Raw genomic sequence first — 27,456 nt, 5'->3', positions numbered from 1 at the left:
ACAGGAAACCAGACAAATTCTTGACAAGCTTTTTTGGTGATGTTGAGGTTTTAAATGTTAGGAGAAGCCCTTTCTTAACCTGTCTACAATCAATGAGACATCCAAAATTAGTGGAAAAACATAAGGGAAGAACAAATTCCAACTCACTTTGAATAAGGCTTTGGAAGGGGCACACTTTATGCATGAGATCGTGCAAAGCCACTTTGGATAGAAGTGACTCACAGGATGAACTACAGGCCAGGCAATGACTACAGTTTGGGAGTTGTGAGCACTTTCATTTCTCACTTGAAGGTCATACCTGAGACCTCAATGTGGAACCTTGCTGCTGCTGCTGCTGCTGCTGCTGCAACTTGCATGTTTCATATAGATTCAGTGTGAAAGTATTAAACAAGTTGAGTCCCCTGTGGAAGATCCATAGTACTCACCAGACAAATACTGTACTTTCCTAAGTACTTGAACACAGTGGAACTTTTGAGCATACATGCACAGGATTGTGCTCAGAGCCTGTGAAATGATTAAGATGTGGTTTCATGAATAAAATATCCATTAAACAGAGGCAGTATACATACCATAGCATACTTTTGTGGGAGATAATTTTTTAAACAATCTCACTCAGAAGTTATTAGGTTAATTCATTTTTATAGCTTGTGCTGGTGTGGTAGAGGCAAGTGAAGGAAGAAACAGGTTTCTTTGTGCTAAGAATAGATTGTCTGATTGAATGGGATTCTGAGCCTTGTGTGAAAGCTGTTAAGATGAAAGTGCTTTTTAAGGCAAAACTAGCTACGTTCCTGCCACCCTAATGGACTGAATATATTTTCTTCCATAAATGTGCATGGCTTCCATGGACTTCTGTAGGAGAAATTAAAGAACTGTAGTTGATGACACCATTGCGGTGGTGCCCTTTGCCAGTGACACTGGAATCATTTCAACCAACTAGTGGCAGGGATGGGAAAGTCCAGTGTGGCTTGATTCAAGTTGAGTTGCTGAGTCACTGCCCCCTGCGACTTGACTCAAAAAAGAGTCATGGGGTCACTTTCTGAGTCGCCGAGTCACCCTTTAGTGACTCTAAGGCAGTGTGGGTTGGGACCCACTAGGTGGGTCATGAGCCAATTTCAGGTGGGTCTCCATTCATTTCAGCATTTTATTTATAGTGTGTTAGACTTGATGTGACCATGGTATGTGACTACATTTGGGGAAATGTTACAGAACTGTAGTTATAACAGGCTACTATGTATATGCTTTTAGCAATGATAGTAAATGGGACTTACTCCTTGGTAAGTGTGGGTAGGATTGCAGCCCTGGATTGTTAAAACTTTTCCTGCTTGATTATGTCACTTCCAGTCATGACATCACTTTTGGTAGGTCCTGACAGATTCTCATTCTGAAAAGTGGGTCCTGGCGCTAAATGTGTGAGAACCACTGCTCTGAAGGACTCAAGTTGAGTCGCTGCCCCCCTTAAAAAGCCCACCATGGAGAAAATGGGACTGCTGCCAGGGTGTGTGTGTGTGTGTGTGTGTGTGTCAGAGTTCTCTTTACTCACTCTCCTGCTGTCCATGCCCATCTGTAAACAGGGCGGGAGGGGTGGGAGGGACAGCAAGAGAGCGGGAACAGAAACAGTAAGAGTGAGGAGGGTCACTGCAACAGCTGCAGGTCTTACCAGGATAATAATAATAATATTAATAATAATAATAATACAGGTATTTATATACTGCCTTTCATGGTCCTCAGATTTCAATCCTTTGTAGTCCCACTTCAGCTGGTCATTCAGTGGGGCTTCCTCCTCACAAGTAACAATGGAGTGCTTCACAGCATCCATCCGGTTAAAAGTGTGATCTCTATGAACTTCCTTCCCTGCTTCCTCTCCCTCCATGGGCTTCTCCAGCCAATCGTAGACAAGAACCCCCTTGAGTTGCTCCTCTTGCCCTCCCTCAGCCAATGAAAATATCAATGCTCATCCTTTGTCCAATGAACATCTGTTCCTTCCTTCCTTCCTTCCTCAGAGACAGGAAAAGAGAGTCCAGTCCCACCTCCCCCCATTCATTGCAACATTAACCCTTTCCTGCCTCCTGGCTGGAACCTCCCTGGTGCTCACCCCATTGGAATGCTGGTCCCACAAGGTTTTTCATGCAGTGAAAACAGTGAGCAAGCATCCCCAGACCCAGGCAGACTCGAGTTAGTATGCGTGGGGATGAGTGCTGAATTGGGGAGCCTCAGTTCAAGTCTTTTTCAGAGTTGTCCACATGCGTGATTCACAAGTTGCCGAGTCACCCAAAATCATGCATTTTCATGACTCAAGTCGAAGTCACTGACTCGAGTTCCCAACATTGACTAGTGACCCCCTTTACTTTGTTTCCATAGAAGTCAGTGGAAGCCATTCTTTCCAAAAATTAGGGATATGGAAAAGGCCCATTGCCAGAAACCTTGCAGTGCTAGGGCTTACAGGTGCACTGGGTGCATGTGTGCACTCACATATGTGCATGTGTTGTAATGCAAAATAGAAAACCAATTTCAAGTCATCTAACTTTAACTTTAAAAACAAATGCCCAGGGATGGTACCCTTGGCTGAAACACTGATGAGCTTTGCTTATTACTAGGCAATTGGAAAAAATGCTGTCCACACATTTTTCCTTATAACCCATTGTAGCAACATGACCATTAAATGGTTAAACCGTAATACTTTCTATTATGGCATGCAGCTAAACTTTACCTTTAAAGATTTTCTTTCTTGTGCTCTTTAGCTTTTTTTTTTTTTTTGCCCCACAATAAAAAAAACAAAACCATGCTGTTTGCAACAGTGAGTAAGGGTTATTTGGGATACTGGGCCTCGTACAAAACTCAGGTGACCTGTAACTGAAGTTGCTAGACTAGAGTTTTAAAACATAATTCATGGTGGCAGCACACATGGGACGGGATCTTCAAAAATCCCCTGGTTTGTCCTCAGCAAGCTGCACAATATTCTGAGTGGTGCCTGACTTGTTGATTTTAATATATTGATTTTATTTTATTTATTTAATAATAATAATATTTTATATATTATAAAATAAATAAATTTTATTTATTTATTTATTTTAATATATCAAATATATTTAAATACTATTTTTATTTATGGTACGGTATTCCTCCCTCCTTCAAAAGAGCTCTGGGTGGCATGGTTTTCATATCACCATTTTTCTCACAACAATTCTGTGAGGTGGGCTAGACTGAGACATGCGTTACTCACCCAGGGGCGTCCAGTGAGCTTTATGGCTAAGATTGGGGTTACCAGATACAAACTGGGATGTATAGAAGAAAGAATTTTGGCAGGTGCAGCTCAACGTGGAAGGGTTTAAAAAGCTGCACCTGCCAAAATTCCCTCTTCTATACAATGGTTAAACGTGCAGGTTGAGCCTGTTCATCCATGGATCTGGCTGAACCTGGACCCTATGGAGCTGAGGGGAGCTGTGCTCCGGTCTCCCCGACGCAGCCTTCTTGACGCTTGGAAACCCTTCTCAGGTTTCCCTTCTGTTGCTTCCCTTCTGTGAAGCCTTAGAAGGTCACTTCTGGTTTTCCGTGGAAACCAGAAATGACGTTTTAAGGCCTTAAAAGGCTTTTGGAGGGTCAGGGAGGGCTTCTCCAGTCCTCCGAAGTAAAACTTTGCACCTGGTTTTCACAGAAAACCAGAAACCTTCTAAGGCCTCACAGAGACTTTAGAAGGGCATTTGAGTGCAGCCTCCACAGTGCTCAGAACACCCTCAAGAGGCAAGTGGAGCACACCACCTCCAGAGGGTTAAAGGTGCCTTAAATCAGAGGTTTCATTTCCAGTGGCATTTCCAGACCACAGTAGTATTGTGCTGTGAGCATAGGAAGTTCTTCCGAACCTGGGCCCACTAAATGTAACACACCCTCCCATTCACTGTAATGGATAGGTATGTTGCTCTTGAGCACTATATATGGCCAGCTGAGGGTTGACAGGAAAGGGGGAGGGGAATTAGCTCATTGATGCCCTACTATGGGATAATTGCACTTGATGTGAAGAGGAAAAGGGCCCCTGTGTAACCTTGGATGATGCTCTGGGAGGGAGTGGAATCTTCTAGAAGCCAGCTGTTTTGCAGTTCTTCTTGTTTCTGTTCTAATAAATGTTTTAGATGCCTGGCTATTCTTTGACCGGTCAATTAAATCCCCCTTTTTTAAAGTTGTGAAATGCAACATAGAATAATTGCAAGAAGGAAAAAGTACAAGAATAGTTCTTATGTTACATAAAATCTACTTATAGTTTGCTGGAAAATGTAACATGTAGATTCTGTAACATGGTTACAGCCATGGAATGATTCTGCTAACAATTTTTAAGGAAGAGGGCAGGAATGTGTTTAAAAATATTTGAAACCAGTCTCTAGACTTTAAAAAAAAAATGTTTGGTAGATATACATTATCCAGAAATAATCCTAACATGATGAGGGGCTCACAACATGTTCTGTTGGCCCTACAAAAATGATGAAGTGTTGTTATGAAATACAAGAATTTTGAAGTGAAGATTCATCTAGCAATCCTAGAAATGCAGTTTAATATGACCAACCTGTGCAGCAAGAATAACAAACAATACTTTATTTTGAGAATATTTAGGAGTTGGGGAAAGTTCTGTGTGGAGAGAACTCTGCTTTTCCTGCAAACAGGGAAAGCTGTAGCAGAGATCTGAAGCAGATAAGATTGTGAGTGAACAGACAAATAGCTTAAGTGGACAAATTGTTCCCAAGTGGATTCCAATTGAACTCTAAATAAACAATTTAACAAGCCTTTAGGCATTTCTAACTGGACCTGGCTGCCATTTGCTTTCCTTTCTACAACAGGGTTTTGTGTTTTAAACACGCATCAGCCATGGCATCTGTAGGAGATGCAAAGCCTGTGTCAAAGCCTGTAAGCAATTAAACTTCTTCAGATATGCAGTCTGAAATGCAGGAATAGCTGAGTTTTAAGGGATTCCCTGTATTTGGGGCCTCCTATGAATCTGAGAGAGTAGCTGTCCCAAAACGGCTGTGTCTGGGCTTCCTCATTTTGGACAATGGCAGTGAAGACTTATTTTTTCCGCCAATTATGCCCAGTTTAATCAGTAAGAAGAGAAAAGCAGAGAGCAAAGGGTATCATTGCGAAACTCTAGGTACTATGCCCATTTTGCCATCTAGCTGCCTTTGCTGTTTTTGATGCTTTTTTCCCTCCCCCCTCCCCTTTTTGTGTTTGTAGAGCCCTTAAGGAAAGAAGCTTTGGGTTTGGAGTGGCAGAACAGGGTCCAAATGATTAATCCTTTCGTCCGCAGCCTTTTAGCATCTCTAGATCATTAGAATTCAAAATTGGGGAAAGTACGACAATAAGCTCTGAATCTAGTTTAATCACTTGCTAAATTTGTAAATGAGTATGTTTGCTTGGGATCATCCTGGGACCTGAATGGGGAATAGGAAGGGCAAGTTAAGATATGGTCTTTACCATTTTTTTTGAGAAAAAGTAGCAGCGGTTGGAACTAGGGAGTTGAATCATTAATTATTTGGTTTCAGTTATGATTCAGGTTCATCAGTATTTTTAAACTCTGGTTTGTGGGGAAAAGAAGTAGACCTAGCCACACATGGACAACTCAAGCAAAGTAATGGTACACCACCAAGAACAGTGGTGGGGGCAGGGTGGGCAGGAGGTGGAACAGGGGAGGGAGGAAGTGGATCCCAGTGACACCAGTGTATGCCAGGATCCTATTCTCATTCCCGCTCCTCTTCCGTTTCCCTTACTCTCCTTGGGTCTGCACCAGCAAAATGTTCCCTGCCCTTGAACATAACACATGCAATTGATGAGTAGCCACTGCACAGTTTGCTTCCGTGCAGAATGTTTATCAGTGCCCTCAAAATTCAGCTGCTAAGAAACAATGCTACTGTCAATTCATCCTTCCTCCTAGCACAGTGTTCTCTGTTACTTGGGAGCAATAGGTTATTGACTGTACACTTCCTAGGTCATCATCAGTAAACTAAAGTTTTTCTTATTAAACTTGCTGGCAGCCTTCATTCTTTCTTGAATGTTACTGTAAGGGGGAAATGGTAAGTGTATTTCTCAGCAAGGCCACTTTTCTCATTGGGCACCATAAAGCACAGCAGGCTAAGAGTATAATTGCCAAGGAGTGCTGGCTGGAGGCCAGCCCAACCCAGCGGCAAGATATTCAGAAGCTGGGCACATTCAGGGACAGAGTGGAAGACAATGGATTTCTAATCCATCCCCTTTCTAATGAAATTAGAGCCTGTATGAACTGCCATTCCAAGGGATGGTGTGATTTGTGGGGCCTGGTTTCTGCAAACAGGTGCATGATGAGGGCAAGGAATAAATAGCTACATATGTGTCTGCACTGGATCTAAAGTGGTTAGGAGGTGTTGTAATGTGTGATAGGACAATGGTGACAGAACCCCAGACACAACAAAACCCCAGTGAGTTGGCACAGCAGAGTGATTTCCCAATGATTATTTTGGTGATAAGGAAGCAGAGCCCTTCACTGTTATGTTGCTACATTCCAAACCTTGCCCAAGATTAGAAATAAGTGGGGAGGAAACCAGGGAGGTGCAGACAGCTCATGTTTTCTGCCAAGCTGGATAACTGGTCATGCATCTATAGCAGAAAAGTTGATTCAGATTTGCTGTAATAAACAACATGTTTGTAATATGCAGTATTATGAGTTGTTAGTCTTAGAAGCAGTGGAACAGGAGAGGTCAGGAAGAGTGGAAGGTAAACAAAACTGGCAAATCAGTAAATGGAGAAGCATGCTTGATCTGGGTCTGGAGCTTTGCTGAATCTAATAATATCCCAAGTAATCTTGGAGTCAGTCCCATGGGAAAGGTTTATACGAGGTATTACTAAAGCCAGGCAGACAGGAAAGGAAGGGATGGAGCACATCAGGATTTGTATGAGGGAGTGTGAAGTTACACCCTAGCTGTTGCTTTCATCTCAGAAACGATCTACTGTTATCTAAGGGCCACATCATTAAATTGCACAGAGCCCATGGGAGAAGGTATGGATGAATACTTCCCATGACACATCTTTAATCATTTGAGGCCTATGCATGTGATTGAGCAGCACCTCTTTCAGTTTCTCCCAGGCTCCCTGACTCATTTTGTAATCAAGAATTATTAGACAGAAATTTGCTGAAATGAAATTATGAGTTTGGTATTCAGGTTTCAGATTCTTGTGTTAAATAAATTTTGAGTGGAGTTTATGTGTTAAATGTTTGAACAGGAAATGTTTTGTTCTCCTCATAAATATTGGAGAGCAAAAGCAAGGAAAACTAGACTTTTAATAATAGTGTAGTAGGTCACAGAGTTAAACTGGAGTGACCAGAAATACTTTGACATTAAAATTGCATCCATTATTTCAAAGGGTTGCTCTTATTGCAAAACACTGTGGGCCCAATCCTGCTAAAGTTACTCTTGACCATGTCCCTTGAAACCAATGGAACAAGTTAGCCACAGCTAATTTAAATCCCGTCGTTTCAATGTGACTTAACTATGACTGACTTGGAGCCCAATCCTAAGTCAGGCAGGGAGGAGGCATTCCAGGGAGGGGGGAGGCAGGTGGAGGGGGAAGAGGAGGCGTGATGGGGAGGTGGGAGGTGGAGAAAGGGCGGGTGGGAGGCATGCCGGGAGGATGGAGGGAAGCGGGTCCCGTGGAGCTCCACTGCGCCGGATCCAGGGCGTTTGTGTGGGGTTCGGTGCCCTACACGAATGCCTTTACCTTACTGCTGACTTTTGGTCAGCGGTAAAGTGAGCCGCCCCATTGCAGGGCTGCTTCCCTTACCTTCCGAGGTACCGCCTGCGGCAGGCTGAGGCATGCAGGATGCAGCGGGAGCCGTTCTTGGAGCTGCTGCAGCTGCACGCCCCGGACAGCTCAGGATTGGGCTGTTAGAGCCCTATCCTGAGCTTGGTGCACCGGTTCACCGCTGGCACGTACTGTTGCAAACATGCCATAAGGCACGTTTATGGCCTTAGCACTGGTGCTCCGCTGCTCGGTGGTCACGTGGACTGCTGGACAGCGGAGAAATAGGTGGGGGTGTGGGGGAAGTTGGAAGGAGGCGTTTCGGGGAGGGTGGGGAGGAGGCATTCCAGGGAGAGGGGGCAGGGCAGGAGAGGCGGGACCAGTGCAGCTTTGCTCCACTGGATTCAGAGCCTCTGAGCTGGGCTCGCCATCCGACACCGAGGCTCTTGATTCTTCACCTACCTTTGGGTCGATGTAGAATTGAGTAGTCCCATTGTGGGGCTACTCGCTTTACCGGGGGAAGGGGAACGAAAGTCCTCTTCTCCCGAGGAGCCGGTGGAGGCTGCCTGGAGTACAATGGATGTGGCGGCAGCCATTTTTGGCGCTGCTGCAGGGCAGCTCAGGATTGGGCTATTAAGCTTGAATGGAGTCTACGACTTTACAGCACTCCACATCATCCTTCACTGTTATATTTTGATCCTGAATTCTTTCAGTCAAACATGGATTTTCATGCTCTGAATTTATTAGACCTATAGCGAACACATCAGGCCTGTAGCCTTTTTTTTACAGAATTAAGATCTTGGTTTTCCTTCTATTTAGAACAGTTTGATTAAACTGTTTCAGATGGAAGATGTTATAGCAAAGCTTCTGAGGAAGCATACATAGTACAGAGTATGGCATTAATGCTACCCTGTGCACAACTTGTGGATGAGGGGAAAGAAAAGAGCTAATTTGCACTTGCTGGCAGGCTTATGCATTCTCTCGGCAAGTTCTGTACTGTAGGAACATCAATATGCTGATTAGCCCAAGTCACAACACACTCCTTCCCCACTAATTTATAACATTTTAAAACATGTGGTTAAGAATGCATGCAGTATCTTTTTAGCCACATGAGTGTTCATGTATTCCTTTTGAAAAGAAAAACAAGAGTTCACGGCAACCTTCTCAAGTTTCGCAGTTTAAACAAAATTGTATATTTTATAAAACTATTTTTGTTTGAACAGAGCGGACTGTCCTGTAGCACAACTGAATGCTTAAACTTTAGCGCAACGTTAATGCTGAAACTGACTAGCCCAGAAGCTGTCCATAATCTTGGCTTCTGAATTTCATCACTCCAATTGGTTTATATGGGATCAAAGAAAGCAGCGGAATTACGAATTAGAAAGTGCAGGGAACAGGTGTTTCCTTTTGCAGCAGTTCACCCACTTCCCTCCCCGTCTATTATCAGCATACCATTATTAAACTTCTAATGCTGGATCAGGGTGGATGCCATTGTAGCAGTTTGGGAAAGGTACCCCTGCCGCTGCACAAAAATGGTATATGCCATGTTGCCTGTCTTTTTACACCAGATACAGAAGTCTTCTGGAAAGAAATTAAGGAATCCAGAAAGTGCCAAACACACCCATGTTTTTATTTCAGATGCAAAACATCTGCTCAGTTGTGCCAACATCATTTTCAGACACATTCAGTATGTACACGGTTTTATGCAAACTCACTCCTTCTCTGGGGTCATTGTATGACTGACTTTGCAGACACATTCCCGAGTACTTTGGGACCAAGAAGTTATAAAGACACTCTCAGAATTAGATTGCAAGTGTCCTGTCCGTCCCCCCCCCCCACCTTCCCCAAGGGAATTATTAAGAGCTGCCTTTGAAATCCTGACACTTAGAATCAGGTAGCACTTCCTTTACTAAGGAAACTCTCTTATTTCATGGTTTGTGGCTTTGGAATTGCAGGCAGGCACCAAGGTCCAGCAAGCCTCACAGTACAAAAAACATAAAACATAATGCACCAGTGTCAACAGAAATAAAGATTATTTCTGCTGATCTGCCCAAATCTTGACACACAGGTAAGAATTAGGACATCAGTAGGGAGGCAGATTGGCAATCCATACTAAAGTTAAGGCTACTAGAAGAAAAAACAAAGGAGCCACACTAATTTTCAGGCCTGAAATTTGGTAATGAAGCAAACAGCAAGTCTTTGTCCCCAGACAGTAGCATGACATAAACACCGAAAACCATTAGGGATTACTCTCTGCAGTGTGGAATGGCATCCCATTTTGGGGCTCAGGACATGCTGAGTGTCAGTTCAGGTATGCTCAGAATTGTTGGAGCCAAGGGCAAACCTATCTGTTGTGCAGAACAGATAAGAACTGTTGGTCAGTAGCAGCAACATTTCCACTTTTGTCTCTTCTTTTTTTCAGCTTGCAATTGCAACTTACATGCCAGGAGGTGCCGTTTTAATATGGAACTCTACAAATTATCTGGCCGCAAGAGTGGAGGTGTCTGCCTGAACTGCCGGCACAACACAGCGGGTCGTCATTGCCATTACTGTAAGGAAGGTTACTATCGGGACATGACCAAACCAATTACCCACAGGAAAGCATGCAAAGGTATGTGTGCCAGGGCAACAACAACCAGGAAACCACAGGTTTATTCATTTCTTTCTTCCTCTGCCATGCTTGTAGCTGTTCTTCTCCTTACAGGCTAATCTTACATATGTTTATTCAGAAAGAAGTTTCACTGAATATGTTCTACTGAGTTTAAATGGAGCATACTCTCAGCTAAGTATGCATAGGACTGCATCTTTATTGTCTTCCTTTCTAGCTATTTATATCAAGTGTGTCAAATTGTAACATATGCTTTTGAATTTAATTCTCGTATCTTTTTTACCTTTTCCATTTTTTTTCTTTCGTCATGCTCATCAAGGGGTTGATAAAAAATAAGCATATACAGCAAGGCACCAACATGCTAATCATAGCTTCCTAAAATAAGTTTTTTGTCTACAGATCTGTTTATCATACTGGTAAAAAGAGCAAAGTCTTGTGAGCATGTTCCTTGGTGGACAGTTGGGAGCTACGGAAACAGGTCACTCTTTATACATCTGTACAGCACCTGTACAGCTTAGCCTTTTGCAAACCTTGATGAGTAAGAACCATGCATTGGAGTGTGTTTTGAACACAAGTCAATGTTCTGTGTGTGCAAAGGGACCACTGCTCAGTGATAGAGCACCTGCTGTGTATATATGTTTCAGGCTCGATCCTTGCTATATTCAGACTGGAAAAGCCCCCATCTGAAACACTAGAGAGTCACTGACAGCTCATACAGCCAATATTGTTTATGAATCAATGGGGTACTACCATATTTGTCTCCTGGATGGTTCTGTTGTGATCAAATGTGTCCTGGTCACTGGCATCCCTGGACATTTGCATCTGGGTTTTTTGTGTCCCAGTTATTTTCATCCCACTATAAATGGGCAACAAACTATATAACTATATATAACATATAACCCCATGTTATATATCCTAACCTTCTTATCTCAGCCCTAACCCTACCTTTGCATTTCCAAAATAGAACGTACATCTAATATAAATATACATATATTGGGACACAAATGTCTGGGACACAACTGTCCAAGAGCAGGATGCATTTGTTCAGAACACAGTTTTCCAGGAGGCAATGTTCCAGGAGCAGAATGTACAACACTGAGGTTCTACCATGAGGAGGAAGAGCTCCATAAATTGGGTGAGGGAAGAAGATACTTCAGAATTCTAACTTTGAAGTGACTTCTTTCAGCTTCTAATTTGTTTTTGTTTTTTTTACTTCCTGTCATATAGAAAAAAAGCAGAGCTGTCTAATAAACATCAGCAGAATCAGCTTGAACAAAATTAGAGGCAAAAGATAAAGGCTGTTTTTGAAAGAACTGATCTCTGGAGTCTTGTTTTCTCCTTAGTCAGACGTACAAGCTCAAGAGCTTGCCAAACAGTTCTTTTTCAAAATACAGCATACACGTCTTGCAAATGTGAGGTACCATACTGCTTGGTACCAAATACCAAATTCCTTGGGTTGCTTCTAGCAGAACTGAGTCTGGGCATTGATTAGTTCTGTTGCTGGGAGCTCTCAGCCACTGTACATTTTCCCCCCTCATTAATGGACATCTCCCACATGCACAGCTGCTGAGGAGGATTCAGCTCCTCTGTCTCTGACGGGGGGGGGGGGTGTACGTGTGATCAGCAATAGCAGCAGTTTTCCCACACTTCTGTGTTCACAGCAGCAGTCTCCTCTGATGCCCCTCTCTTCTGGGGCCGGAGAATTCACAGGAGTTGGGGGAGGGGAAGTCAGAGGAGGCTGCAAATGTGAGCACAGAAGTGGGGGTGCAAATGTTGTTACTAGGTACCCTTTTGGGGGCTGAATTGGGAATCTTGTTCCAGAAAGAAAGAAACATTGCTTGGGCTGCCCCAGTTTTTACTCCCACACTCTTACCTATTGGACTTTTGGAGTACTGGAGCAATCCAGTGGGTGTTTCCCCCATGGGAGATGTGTGATTTTTCAGGGATGTCTCCCCTGTAGCCATTTACCCTATTGGAACCTGTTTCAAAAGAGGCATAATTTAGAAATATGGAACTAGGAAAGGAGGTCTGACCAGTTTAGTTCTGAAAGCTCCACTTGTCTGGAGTATGCGAGCTGTGCCCAAGAAACCATAATGCTTTCAGGACTTTTAAAAGAAAAAGATCAGAAGTCTGTTTTGTTCAACTTGTCACAGCTTATCAGTCTTCTTTCCTCCTCTTCCCCCACAACCCTTGCCCTTCAAACACATAAGCACAGGCACACATATAGAAATGCTGAATGGCTTTGAGCAGCTATTCAGAACACGTGTGACTAGACAAGTAAAAACAAAGAGGTGGAAAAGGGACCTCAGACATAAGAGAAGAAAGACAAAGGTGTGAATGGATTGTTGAGGTTATTCAGATCAGCAAATGGGCCTCTTGCACCAAGAACAAAAAGCTCGCTTTCCCTCCCCTTCTCACAGGTGTGCATACCAGCAAACAGTGGGCTCCATTCAACAGACTTAGTATCTGGGAGGACAAAGACCATTTCTTTTGCAAATATACATAGACACTGATCCACTGTGTGCGCACACACAGAGAAGGAAAAGTATGATTCATATACAAACAAGTTCACACTCTGGACAAAATAGCAAAAAAGTATTTCTAATACAATTGTAAATTGAGAAGCTCAAGGAATAAAAATTTAGATTTGTTCCCCTGATGTTTAATTTTCTTTTTTCTTTGAAAGTGAAGTCCCCCCAAATGGAATTTATGCAGTTATTTCTTCTGAAAAGTCATATATCAAGAGATGGGGGATTTTTGTTAGAATTATTTAAGAATCCTGGCCTTTCAGGAAAATAGATTTTTGTTTCTAGAGGACTAAGAAATCAATGACTGCTTTCCGGTGTCCATTTGATAACAGAGGGACCCACAGAATGATCTCCTACCTTAATGAGTGCTAACATTGTTACTGTTTATTTGAAGTGTCAAAAACATTTTGCAACCAACTTTTGTCATATTGAGAATGACAAAAGCAGTCAAAGCAGATATATCTGAGCGATGAAATGGGAAACACTAGGGATTTCTAATATTTTCCAAACAGAAAAGGGAGACCCAGAATGAAATCATGCTGACCAAACCCCCACCCCACTAGAGACAGCAGAATTTTAAAAAAGTAAAAGCAGATAAATTGGATGGATGAAATGGGCATCACCATGGAATGCAATGGGAAACACCAGGCACTTCCAAGTTTTTTTTAAAAACAGAAATGGAACACACAGACTGAAGCCATGCTGTCCACCCACTCAACCCCATTCCCTCCACATCTGAGAGAGCAGAATAAAAAAATAGAAGCATCACCAAGAGATGAAATGGGAGGCACCAGGCACTCACGAATTGTACAATGTTGTGGCCATGGTGGAGGCCTCTCTCCTGCTACTCTTGCACTTCCACTTATCCCTCAGCCCCTCTACAAGGGGGCATGAAGCAGCAGCAGCTGTGAAGGGCGTGAAGCAGCAGTGGTTGTGTTATTGGTTCACTGGCAGCGGCCACGGAGGGCATGCTGGCAGTGGCCGTGATAGAGGGTGGTTGCAGTGGAAGGCTCTCTCACACTGCTCTTGTGGGCACTGCAGTGCCTGCAGAGGAGAGCAGCAGTGGCCGCAGAGGAAAGCTCCTGAGCTATATGTTTGAGCTTGCGATAGCTGTAACACTTGGCTGCCAGCTCATGCGTGAGCTCTTCAACACTTGGCCCTTGCGCCAATAACACTTGTGCTGGGCCAACGAGGGGGAGTCTCTGGTGGACCGAGGGCTCACTATGGGTCAGATTGGGGCTCACTGAGGTCTGCAACTGGGTTTGGGCACCACTGCCCTAAAAGAATCAGATCACCAGATATGCTGGTAACAACAGAAATAATTAATAAATTGGTGCCAGGAATTCTTTAGTGAAGGCACATTCTTACTATCATAATCACAAGGAAGAAAGGATGAATCTGACAATTGATAGTGAGTAATCTGCTTACTTAAACCTGAGGTGACTATAAAAATCAGAAACAAAAATACTCCAAACTACAAAGCCAGTTTGTTCAAGCTGACAATGAACTTGACCTTCTTTTCATGATTAAGTTTGTAGATTGATTTCTACCTACTCTTCTTTGTTCTCTTCCTTGCACAAGTATTTTCAGGTGAGCCCATGTCTCTGCTATTCTATTTTTAAAAATTCTTTATGTAGTGGGTATCCAGGCCATCTTTTTGCTGCTCTTCTTTGAATCCCCACCAATTTTAAACTATTCTATGATTTTTTTTGAAAGTGTTCGGTCATACTGCATCACATCTGCTCCTCAATTTGCAGCACACCTCATCCCATAGTAGGTTACTTGTTTCTCTTTCTGTTAAACTCACTTTACACATTCTTTTCCAGTGGTAATTTAAAAGCCTCAAGTCTCCTTTCTTTTCCACTTTACCTTTCATCCTGGTTTCATATCCATATAAAGCTATATGCCATCTGTAAATGTTTATGTTCTGCTTCAGTCCTTAACTTCTGTCAACAGGAGGAATATGATGGAAGTACAAAAACAACACAAATGTGTTTCAGTTTTTAAAAAATCTAATGAATCGAGTCACATTTAATGTATTAAGCTCTGTACAGCATCAGCAGTAGTGGCACTAGTTTATTGAAGGTAGTGCCAGCCACAGTAAAGTTAAACATACTATTTTCTATCTAAATTGCAAACTAATAGTGGAAGGGAGGATGGAGTGAGATACTGGCAGGTAGGGGGCAGGTGAGGTAAAGCAGTTGGGAATATCTGTTGTTTATAGAGATGGGACTGAACAGGGAAACAGCAAGAACTTTGCTCATTGGAATCTCCTCTGAGAGCCCCCCTCTAGTCTCAGAGCTTATAGCAGATGTTGCTTTTCCTTTATAAATGTTATATTTGGAACCACAAGGGTTTGAACTGAAAGCTGAGATTCTCAAGAATACAAATATAGAAGCCAAATTTTTAGATTCATGGCATAATTGTAGGCATACAGTGACTCTGTTTATGTTCTCCAAGCTCTGTGTGTCTCTGCTCTGGGCAGGGCCTTGTATTTCAGCTATGAGTATGTCTGTGGGAGGCAGATGTATTGTGTACCCACCTCATTCATCTGTTAGAAAGGAAACATGCCCAACTAATGTGGACCACTCAGAACAGCCTGAACCTTTTGACTAAACCGGGATTTCAGCTGCGAGGGGGGGGGTGAAGGGAGGCAGCCGCCACAGCAGTGAATGTGGGCACTAAGAGAGGAAGAAAAGATCCCTTGACATCATTGCTTGGCAGGTTCGGAGTCCACAAGAGCAGGCGGTTCAGAGAGACCAAAGAAATCCAAGCCTGTAGTGGAAGGGAAGCAGATATGACACAACAGATGTAATATTTTTCAAGCTGCTCAGCCATCTTGCTCATTGATCAGTTGTTGGCAGAGCATAGAAACACTGAGTTGATATGTGTCATAACAGGCTAACAATATAAGACTGAGTCCCAGACCAAGTAACAAAGGATGCAACCAACAAAGGGAAACTGAACACATGGTTGCTTTCCTAATAAAATGTGAGGATGCTGAGAGGAGGAGGGAGGGAGGAGAAATCTTTACATCTGCAAGAACCTTTTGAGTATTTTCTTGCAGCAATCTGTGAGACCTCTTTTTTCCTCCTTGGGGCTTTGAAATGGGATCACGGAGATGAAATTTTTCATGGCGTTCATTTGACAGTCAGGTTCCCTGGAAAGTATAGGCAGAACCACTGGATATTCTAAAACATAAAGATAACTCTCCAGCATCCTCCAACACTCCCTAACAACTTCAGTAACATCTTGTAGTCACTTGGGTGTTGTTTTATAACCCCTCCCATAGAACAGGAGTGAATTTGTGAGATGGTAGCTTAGGCTGGGTCAGCCCTTAATATTACTTCTAGCCACCAAAGTGGATACAAACTGGGTTTGAAGGGGCTTTTCCCTCCTTCAAGGAACCTGAGTATGCAGGACATGGCCTCACCTTGGACAGGACAGGACCACTTGCAGTTAGATGCTCTACTTCCAGCACTGGCTAAAACCAGGAAGTGCTAAGGAAAACAAATATTCAGTTAATAAGAAGGTTTTCTGCCATAAAACAAATATGAGTATCCACCTGTTCAAAGAATTACTTCTTACGTGTTAAACCTATTATCTAGAATGGAACTCAGTCTCCTGAGAACTTTTGCATTCTTTAAAAAAAAATACACATTTCATGACTCTAGCCCTTATGGATGTGGAGAAAAGCTTTTAAAATGTATGAGCAGTATCTGGTGAAGTTTCAGTGGGGAGAGTGAAGAATTTTGGGCTTCAGTGCCTGGCACAGTCCCCTGCCTCTCTCACCTTGCAACTGTTTCCTGATCTTTTGCTTCTACAGCCACACACATCCACATCCTTACCAAGAAAAGTTCCCAATTAAATGAAACGCTGGATCTTGGCAGAGCCTCAAAACAGCTTTCATTGCCAGGCTGCATGCTTGAATATGTGAGGGAGAGAGTGAGTTTTAACATATGCAGCTTGCCTTTAGTGACCTTGACGCAGTTGGACTTTAAATCCGATGTGAATGTGCATGATGCAGATTCAGTACCACTCCTGATGCTATGCAGGTATGGGCCCGGTCAGTGCTTGGGTGGGACACCACCTGGGAACTCCTTGTATGGTGCCTTGAGCTCCTGCATAAAAGAAAGGTGTACTACAAAGAAAGTGAATACAATTATGGATCAGGGATATGAATTACAGAAAGGGTTATGACCTGCCACCTCCTACATAAGCAGGTAGATTATTATGCAGTTTTTCTCTCTTTCCCCTCCCAAGTGTTTTCTGTGTTGCTGCCTTCTCTTTCTCTCTCTACTCATTATTTGACTTAGTTCTCACAAACAGCAGATGAGGTGTGAACCTGTTTCTGGACTATACCACTACATAAACTCCATGTGGGATCCTCACACAATTGAAGACTCTTCCATAGATATTTTTTTCCCTATGCAGGTACATGGGAAAACTAGAAGCCAGGAAAGAGAGTTCTGTCCTAACCTTGTCCATGAAAGAAACTAGGGGAGTAGAAAAAAATAAGAGGTATTAAAGGGCATGGTTCAGGTAGTGTTTCAACTTGGGCCAGGCTTGGGCACAACCCAGAAACAGCATTTCCATCTGAGTCTCTAACCATTCTTCTAGAGCTCTGATCAGCCTGCCATATTTATTTTCTTCCGTGCTTACAAAATTTAGGCAAAATAAATATAAGGTCTTTGTGCAGGAGAAAGCAATGTCTTCAAAAGTGCTGCAGGATTGACAATTGTGAGTACTTCAGTGAAAGCTCCTCATTCGGAACCAACTTTATTCACAACAGATACACACACAAAAGACCGCTGAGTCTGAAGTTTGCTTATTATGGTTCTCTGGAATGCCCTATAGATGTTTCCTGTTGACATAATAGTAACTTTGTTGTTTTTTGATTACTTATCAGAATAGAAATCAATATCTATATTACTACTGGATGATTGTTGTTATATTATAATTTTCAACCAACTCTTTTTCTTCCAGCTGAACTGTACAAAAGTGCATGTGTTTTATTTTGTTCCTTGAAGAAGCACCATCATGTTGGTTCAGATTACTCAATCCAAATCTCTACTCTTTCCCCCCCCCCCCAGTTGAGCAGGAAGGAGCTATCCAGGATAGTCCATCTGACTGGTAGTCTATTGTGAATCTGGTTAATTTAATTTGATTTATGGTCCAGTGAAACCAAACCTGATCCCAACCTAATCCACATTCATCATTCTGTGGGTCTGATTAACTCCCATGAAATGAGACAGCCATTATAGAATATAGGTCACATTGGCTTGTTTGACTGTCTAGAGCTTTTGACTGATACAGAACACCAAGACAAGCAGGATACTCAGAATTGGGAAAAGCCCTTTTCTTTGTTAATCTGTCATTGGTTCATTCAAGGTCCCTCAACCCCAAAACATGTAACCATAACTGAATATCTCTTACATTTAAGCCAATGTGAAATATGCCACGTCTGGAAAATATTATTTTTTATTAAAGTAGCTTCATAGTGAATGATTCCGTGTGTCACGTTGCTTCTGAAATGGGAGAGGGGCACATTGATGAATTTGTCTTTCTTTAAGTCCTTGTCATGACAACCTCCTCTATCAGAGAACAGATGTAAGGAGAACAAAATACTAGGCTACTATCTGGTCACCCACTACTCTATGTAGGAGAACTGAAGTTTCTTGTGATTGCCTCCTGTTGTTATTTAATGTTGACAGGCTAATGTGGTATTTTGCAGAAAGAGCAGTTCCTCTGAGGTCAAGGTGAATGTTTAGAACTGGGTTCCTTATTGTTTGTGTCCTTTATGTTTTGCTTTTGCACTTTTTGAAAACAACTGTACTGGCACAGGTTTGTGAAGAGTTACCATTTAATATTCTCAACCATTTTCTTCCATTGATAACAATATTAATGTCCACATAAGGAGATAATTTGCCATCAGGCTGAGCTTTCTAGAAATACCATGTGATCTGAACACAATTTACGCTAGGAGATTAACTCACTCATTGCATTTCTCATCAGCTTTACCAACAGCTCACCTTCCATCCTAGAGATCATATATTGTTTCTCCATAAGATTTGATTCTTTCAACCATTTTACCCTGATTCATTTGCCCTTGCATTTAATACATTTAAACAAGTACATCTAATAAAACATCGGTGCTTCGTGAAAGTACCAGTTATGTGACTGTCTGCCAGGCAAGCATGCAGCAAACTTTATCATTCTTGCAAGTATATGTTGGCCGATACGATCCTGTAACTCCCTGCCATTCTCTTAAGACTCTGTGTGGGGTGTTTGAACATAACAATGCAATTTCATCCATTCACTCTAACAGACATGCTGCGCTGAACTGCTTTTCCTCACCCTTCTGTTTCCCATCTGTCACTCTGTACTATCCGGGCTGGTATTTCTGAATGTGCAACAGACTCACTATTAAGGAAACAGAAAGATGGACTTACTGGAAGGTGGTGTCAAAATAAACTTGATTTGTGGAAGTATGTCTTATCTTGAAATTGTATAATTGCTTTTACTTACACATCTGCATGAAATGTTTTTCCCCTTTGTCTTTAAAGCAAACACACACACTTCATAAAAATATGTTGATACTTTTGCAGTGTTCTTTTTAAGTTCGTTCTAGTTGATTTAAAAAATGAACATTTAATTTCAGATTCTGTTCTGAAGTGAATGTTGCAGTTGCGAAATAGAAATTGCAAAGTGAAAATCTGTGCATTTCAAAAAGCTCCATTAGTGAATGTTAAACATTCTTGACAGGTAGAGCAGAACCATGCAGTGCCTTAATTTGGAGACTATTATTTTAAAAAACAGCAGGAGCAAACCCAGAAAAACAAACGAATAAGTGGAATGGATGCTAATCTATAAAATCAGTTTAAACGTGAAAATTGTCAGCAGAACAAACAAAAGAGAAAATGCCTCTTAATAAAATGGCGCTAAAACAAAATCTTTTTAAAAAGACTGTTTTAAGTCACTGAGAACATGTCATCATTGTTGACTTGTTCGAAAATTTCTTTATTCCTGTCTGCTTTTTGCAAAAATTAGTTTTCATGGATGAAAAAAATGTCTGCTCCAATTCTCTGCCATGCAGAGAGCATCGTACTAAAGCAAATGGAAGACATTTCCTAGGCCAACAAACTGGATGAGCTCCTTACTGCAACTTGGAAACAAGCCACACAGCAGGAAAAGAGATGACAGATTGAGTAGGGATATCACATGAAGTGGCAGGGTTGGGATCATGCCAAGGCCTACCGGGGCAAAGCCTTGAAACAAGGAGCCTAGATGCTAGTGGGTGGTCAGGCACAGAAATTAGATGCCAACAGTTCAAGAAGGCATCCTGGTGAGAGAATGGGGAGAGGCCTGGAAGTGAATGCAAAAGAGAACTGCTGTTTTAGGCACTGGAGTGCGAGGTGGCGTGACTAAGGGGTGATCCAAGGCACCTGCTCTTATCCTCTCCCTGTCAGACAGCCCAATCCTGAGCTGCCCAGTACGCAGGGCTCCCACTGTGCCAAAATGGCTACCATGGGATCCTGAGTGCGTCGGGCAGCTGCTGAAAGCTCCTAAGGGGAAGGGGACTCCCCCAGGAAAGGGAAATAGCCCCGCAATGTATTTATTTTCCACATTTTTATACTGCCCTTCCTCCAAAGAGCTCAGAGAGGTGTACATAGCTGTTCCCCTCCTTTTGTCCTCACAACAACCCTGTGAGGTAGGTGAGGCTGAGAAACAGTGACTGGCCCAAGGTCACGCAGGAAGCAATGGGACTACTCAGTTCTGTGGCGACTGTTTGCTGGCAAAGAATGAAGGAGTCCAGTGTTGAGCCGGCATGCACAGGTCTGGATTGGACCCTTAATTACTGTCCCATTTCAACATTAAGCTTAATTTCTAAAAATTTTATTTAAGGTAAAGATTTAACGTTTAAATCTAGAATTTCCCAAATCAGAGCTAAACAAAGTACTACATTTCGTAAACTTGGCAATCACATGAAATCTATAATTGACTTTTAGGCACATCTGAACATCCACACATTACTTTATTTTCAGCTTCAACATGTGTGGGTTTGGCTATCCAGGAAGACTGCTCCTGGTGATATTCCTCCTCCTGGTGCATCTCAGCAGTCTCCAAGTTCATTTCTCACACCTACTTGACAGATGTCCGAGTTGGGACAACTGTCTCACTCAGTATGAGGCAGCTTCCTATGCCCCCTAAGAAACGTGGTTGTGTGTGAGTTGGGAAATCCCCAGCTTCAATGTCACTGCAACCTCAAACTCACTAGTGTAATGTGAGCACAAATTGCAGTGTACTATGGCAGCCTATGGAGGAAAGTGGCAAAGGCACTTCAATAGTAGCAGCCTCTCTGCTGGTAGGCTCCAGCAATTACATTGACCCCTGGATTATTATAACAGGGAGCTTAATAGGGTAGATAAGACAGGAAAGTCTTCAGTCTCCTGGGGGTGGGCCACAAGAACACGATCCAAACAGGTGGTAAACAAATTCTTCAGCTGGGCCTCTGGCTGCCAGTTCAGGTGCAGCAGCATGCCAGGCACCTATACAACGTATTAGTGTCGTATTTGTAAGCCACTTTCAGCACTTGCTGTAGCACAGGAAAGTCAGGATATAAATCCTTTAAATAAATATTCTCCAGGGTTTCCCCAGAACAGCCTGTGCAACAAGAGACTGAGAACTACCTTTAATCCTTCTCTTTAGCCAAGACTCTTTCTCACCAGCCCTTGCCAAACCTACTCCCAGGCTGCAACTCTCCCTCTCTGTTGTTCAGATGCTCTTCTTTATACCTCTCCTATCTCTAGCAAGGCCCCTCTGCTTTTCTAGGTCAGAATCATAGGTTGCAGCTGGGGTTGTTAGGAAATGTAGTTCCATCACCTTAGGCAGTCGTAGACATTCTACTACAGGTGGGACTTTGGTATCCACTGATTTGGTATCCACTGATTTGACTCACCACTGATACTGAGGTCCACCTTTAAATGCCTTGTAACAAGGAAAAAAGCACCAAAATCCAATTTCCCACACTTGTGCTGTTAAATAATTATACTTTCATTCCACTAGATTCCATTATTCACCCCATCTAGTGGTTGAATACAGTATAGTGTCTATACCAATACAATCTGGGACGACAATGGACAAGCAAGAAACCTGGAAGGGGGTATTTAAAGCTATTTTTCCACTGATTTGGTATCCACTGATTTTTTTAAAATCCACTGGGGGTTCTGGAATGGAACCGTAGTGGATAATGAGGCACGACCTGTATCTCTTAGGCCCAAATCCTAATCCACTTTCCAACACTGACATAGCTGTGCCAATGGGACATATGCTGCATCCTGCAGGTGGGTGGCACTCACGGAGGCCTCCTCAAAGTATGGGAATGTTTGTTCCCTTACCTCAGGACTGCATTGACCTTATGTCAGTGCTGGAAAGTGGGTTAGGATTGTGCCCTTAGTGTCTGCACCATCCATGATCAACAGTGTGGGAATAAGAATACTGGCCTGCCTTCCAGAGTTATTGTAAGGATTGCTGAGATAATGTATATGAAGTGCTTTGAACACATTAAAGTACTAATATAAACACTAGTAGTGTAAAGGCTCTGCTGCACTTTCTCTGTGTTGAAACTATAATACCATACAGTACTGTTAAGAGACACTGCTGACTCTAAAAATGTTGTTCTGCTTTTGCTTACTGCAACACTTATTAACAACAGAGTTCGGTTTAGTGGTGCAGGAGGGACATTGGGCTGACCTGAAGCAGACATGAAATGGAAAGCTTTCCTCCATTGTTTCCTGCTAAATAAAAAGTTGCATTAGTTTTGATTTCAGATCAGGGAGATGAACGGGAAATCAGAACAAATGCAACTTTTTATTTAGCAGGAAACAATGGAGGAGAGCTTTCCATGTCATGTCTGCTTCAGGAGGTCCCCTTCTGAACCAGTGAAGATGATAGGGAAGCTCCAAACCACCTTCCTTTGTCAACCCATTCTTTTGTGCACTAGTTTATGTGGAGGTGGTTCTGTAAGCCCCTCTGATTAATTTCAACTCTGATATTTGCCAGGCTACTGGTACTAATGTAATTCTATTGAAACAGAGCCCCTCTCGGGTTTTATAGTATTGCTGTAAAACTGTTCTGCACACTGGGGAAAGGATTTCCATGCTTTTGATGAAAAAATGATGAATGATATGAACCATGAATGCACTCATGCTCCAGTTGCCAATGTAAACCTAGTGAGAAACAGTGGAATTTAACATATGGAAAGGCGGCAAGTTGGCTTAATGCAGGCTAAACTTTTAATTAAGACTGCCAATCTTCCTCCTAAATTTCTGAACCAGAAATCCTCAGCCAAATTTCAAAGCTTCGGCAAGGGATCTTTGCTCAGCTTGCTCCCCCTGGATTCAGTAGCTGCTGCCCTTCTCACATGCGCAGAGATGCGAGGTTTCTTTTGGCTCTGAGGAAGTCCTGTTGCTTTCATACAGAGATGATATTTGCACATCATTTTGATAACTTCAGATCAAATATGCTGTACTCAAGTTCAAATGTCCACAACTATTTAAAAGTAAAGTCCATCTAATGCTTAGAATTTAAACAATAATTGACAAAATGCACTGACAGGGGGCTTGCAATATTATATTACATCACGATGGCAACAAACTGCATTCCTGAAAAATACTATCAAAAGATAAACACATGCAGTCCAATGTGCTTGTGAGCTAAGAGCGAGTGTTGTACTCGTAGTAACTTCATGGCTCAGAATCTGTGCTTTCCAACTGAGTTAAAAAATGTTAAAATCAGATATACATACAGTTAAAAGTATTTTAATTATTTTAAAAGCACTACGTCCAAGTCATGAAGTCACTATGACACTTCAGTACCTTCAGCAAGTTTTATAGATCAGCTTTATAAAATTCCCTGGAACTACAAACAATAATTTCATTTTTGTAATGTTTGTTGATTTAAAGCTTTCATACTTTTCTTTTTTCAGGGACAGATTAATCCTGTCTATCTTTTCTCTAGTCCCAAATCTGGCATTCTATTTCCTCAGGTCCTTTGCAAATACATTATACTTGAGGCAAAATCAAGCCATACATGCACAGAGACCTTTCTTATCAAGAGGAAACAGTGGAAGGCAGCCTAGGCATCCCGCCTGACTACCTTTTCTTTCATTAACTTTAAAGGATTTTTAAATCGCAGTTTGTTTTCACATAAACTCATGTAGTGTTGCAGTTTTTTTCTAGCTACATAAGAAGACTAGTTTTCAATTTCCTGAAGTCCCCAAAGACTTATGGCCCAATTCTATCATTAGTCAGCCTGCTGGCCTCTGCTGTATACTGTGGGCTGGCTGGGGACCATGGCATGATGGAAAGGTAAGTAAACAAAATTCTTATTTACCTACTCTACTGTGCCATAGTCCCTCCTAGGACTACTTTGTAGGGGCCCACCCCTGGAGGGGCCTGGAGCAGGCTTGTTCCACCCCCCAGGGAGGCCTCAGAGTGGCTGGAGGGGAAGGGGTTCCAGTACCCTTGTCCGTCTCCTTAGCAGAGCTGCCACACCTGACTTGGGAGCAGGAGCTGTTCACTTCACACTGCCTGCCTCTCATCCCTGGCTTCCCTGTTTTATGGAGCAAGCCCGCCCCCTTTTTGGCCCCTCCCCTTCCTCCAGGTGGGGCAGAAAAGGCCTTTCCTGTGCCTGGCTTGTTTCCTTCTGTGTTCCTTGTTTGGCCTGCCAGCTCCCTCTGTCTGGTTGGGGTGAGCCAACCTTCTTTCCCCCCCTCAAGGGCAGGGAAGCCTCCCCACCCTGGGCATAGGGTGCCTGCTCCAGGGTAAGTCAGGGCATCTGGGAGGGGTCCCGACATACTTAATTCTGCACCTTCTTTTTGACTGGAGCAAGCAAGTGGACCCAAGAGGACAAGGTGAGACTGGGTGAAGGACATAGGATATTGATGGCCCTATTGCCACCAACAACCACACCCTGTCCTCCCCAACTTTTTCCCAGTAGCCCTGATCCCCACCCCATCTTCCCCCTCGCTGCCCATAGCCCACCCCATATGCCAGCTCACTTCCTCTAGTGATGGCTGGGTGCTCCAGTGTCACGCATACAATGGCCAACCTTTTGAGTTGGTGACCCAGCTTTGTGTGTTATCACTGCAGCCACTAAACTGATTAAATAGGTCTTCCCCTGATGGAACGCTCATTCCATCAATGAGGCACCCATAGGATTGAGCTATTAATCTCTATAATGGTACTAATTTTATGACCCCTTATTAGTCATTGATGCTAGAAAATGGAAGAGAAAAAAGGAACGATTTATCTCTAAAAAGTATGAATACAACATTGTGAAAGTTGAGTAATTTTGTCAGTCACTCTGTTGTCTCTGAACTTTGGCGGCAGAGGCCTCAGTCCCAGCTCCTTGAATATGAATCCAGTAAACTAATGGCTGTCTACATTCAGTGTCAACATCAGAGTGAAGTCACATAGATGCCAAAAATCAACTCATGCTGCAGATGTCTTAAGGCTCCAGAGAAGCCAATGGCTTTACACACTTCCACCCAGATTACATCTAGTGCAATTGTGTGTCCAAGAAAGGATCACCAACTTCTTTCCCTTTGGACCATTTATGCTTCAGATGGTGACGTTCTGGAGCAGGTGGTTTCTTCCCCCACAACTCCCCCCTTTTTTCCCTCAAATACTTTAGCTTTCTGTTTCTACAAGGGGATAAAAGACTACAAGGCAGTGCATTTGCTCCTTAGACTTAATGTTGGTCTGGAACACAGAACTCAATTTTTTGTGGCACTCAAAAAATTTTGGGATATTCTCCTCCTGAATTTTTTGAGGGAAAGTTTTGGAAACTTGTCATACTTTCCTTGCACATAAAACAGAAAGGTCCTTGGGGAAAAACAAGGATGAGGCTTTTTGTGGTCCTTCATAAAGGCCAGAAAGACATCTGGATGTAAACAGGACAAAGATTTCTTGGAACCATGTCTGACCTCCGGTGTAATTCCCAGAACATTGTGCCGACATGTTTGCTAAACTTCCCTTGTGACACAGCTCAGTCAGAAAATGGTTGAGAAATATTCAGGGGTTCCCTGCTTTGTTATAATATCTCAGCACATGTGCTTGTAGCTCCTGGAATAGGAGCTCTGCACTTGCACAGTTGCTTTTCATTTGTCACAGCTTTGGTATTTGGCTTCAGGAAATAGCTTGTTTCACTGAAGAAAATGCAAGCAGAGCTCCAAGTATTCACCACCTGAGAAGAGCCATGGTGGAGAGGGGAAGATAGGAATACAAAGGAGTAGTTATGGGTTATGAATCAGAGACTATTGAGTATTTCTGGGAGGTTGAACTAGCATTTACAACCAATGTTGATGTCCATTAGATTTAGCTGATTCATGTTACCTAAACCTTGATACAAAATGTTCACTGATTTTGTGAACTTCAGAAGTGTTGCTGGCATGTCTTCTTTTGGAATACAGTTATCAAATAGCCTGGATGTAACTGATGACTCACTGAACTATGAAGCAATGCAAATTCAACCTGGTTGATAGCAACCTGTTGCAACATACTATGATATTGCAATGCAAACCACCAGAAAAGCATCAACAGTATAAACCAAGGACAAATTCTGAAGAAAGTCCAATTACAAACCATAACATATGTTTTGGGGTTGAATGTGGAAAAACCGCTGAACCCTATCTGTCTTAGCTCTTAGATAACCCTAAGAGAACCCTATCTGTCTTAGCTTAGATAACAAACCAAAATGTTAAATCAAGCATTTGTTATAACAGGTAATCTGTAATTCTGTATGCAAAAGCAGGACAAACTTTAATAATGCATATACATGGCAACTTGAAGAAACATATTTGTTGAACAGTAATCAAAAGAATGAAAACTGGGATGAAGAAAACACACAGGTAAAATGTTTCAGTTCTCACCAGGTCACTAATGTAGAATCTTTGGGGCAATGAAGCGTAGGTGGCATCTTGGAGAAACACATAATATAATCAGGGAGGGAAGCTACAGTAATCATAATTTGTATTTATATAGCATTTTTCTAGGCGCTGAAAGTGCTATATATGCAGTTATCTCAGAAATTCTGATATATTAAGGAAGGGCAATCCTGAGCATACTTCTTTGAGTGTTAGTCCTATTGAACTCACTAGGACTTACTTCTGAGTAAATATTCATAGGGTTGGGCTACTTGAAAGGGCCAAAAAACAGAAGCAAACTCCCCCTCCCCCAACAGACAATAGTGAGAGGCCAGTGTTTCACCTTTTCTAAACAGACTGTGGTCCCACTTTTCAGATGGTGGGAGGAGAGTGCAAGTGCTCATTATGTCCCTATAACATCTATAATATAACATATGATACACATGTAATATAGATGTTGTGTGTAAATACATATGTCCTAGCAATTGCCACCTCTTTTTCGGAAAGGATGGAGATAATAGTGCATTGAATTACAATTTAGTAGTTGCATCTGGGTTTTTAAAATCAAACTTTTACAAAATGGATACAGTACAATATAACTGAATTTAGAATTATTGGTTGCTTCAGAACTAGTTATATCTTCA

General features: G+C 42.4%; 1 protein-coding gene across 2 annotated transcripts in view; it reads left to right on the top strand.

Annotated features, from left to right (window-relative positions):
- NTN1 (netrin 1) overlaps nt 1–27,456 on the top strand; it is a 151,915-nt gene that overhangs the window by 77,588 nt on the left and 46,871 nt on the right. For both annotated transcript variants that reach the window (XM_066617665.1, XM_066617664.1), the window contains exon 3: nt 10,172–10,360. In XM_066617665.1, coding sequence (XP_066473762.1) covers nt 10,172–10,360 — 189 coding nt within the window. The remainder of the gene's footprint in view (nt 1–10,171; nt 10,361–27,456) is intronic.

The sequence above is a fragment of the Tiliqua scincoides genome, chromosome 2, assembly GCF_035046505.1.
Source record: "Tiliqua scincoides isolate rTilSci1 chromosome 2, rTilSci1.hap2, whole genome shotgun sequence".
Taxonomy (NCBI): Eukaryota; Metazoa; Chordata; class Lepidosauria; order Squamata; family Scincidae; genus Tiliqua; species Tiliqua scincoides.
The sequence above is the reverse complement of the archived record's forward strand: the minus strand, read 5'-3'. Positions and strand labels throughout refer to the sequence as shown.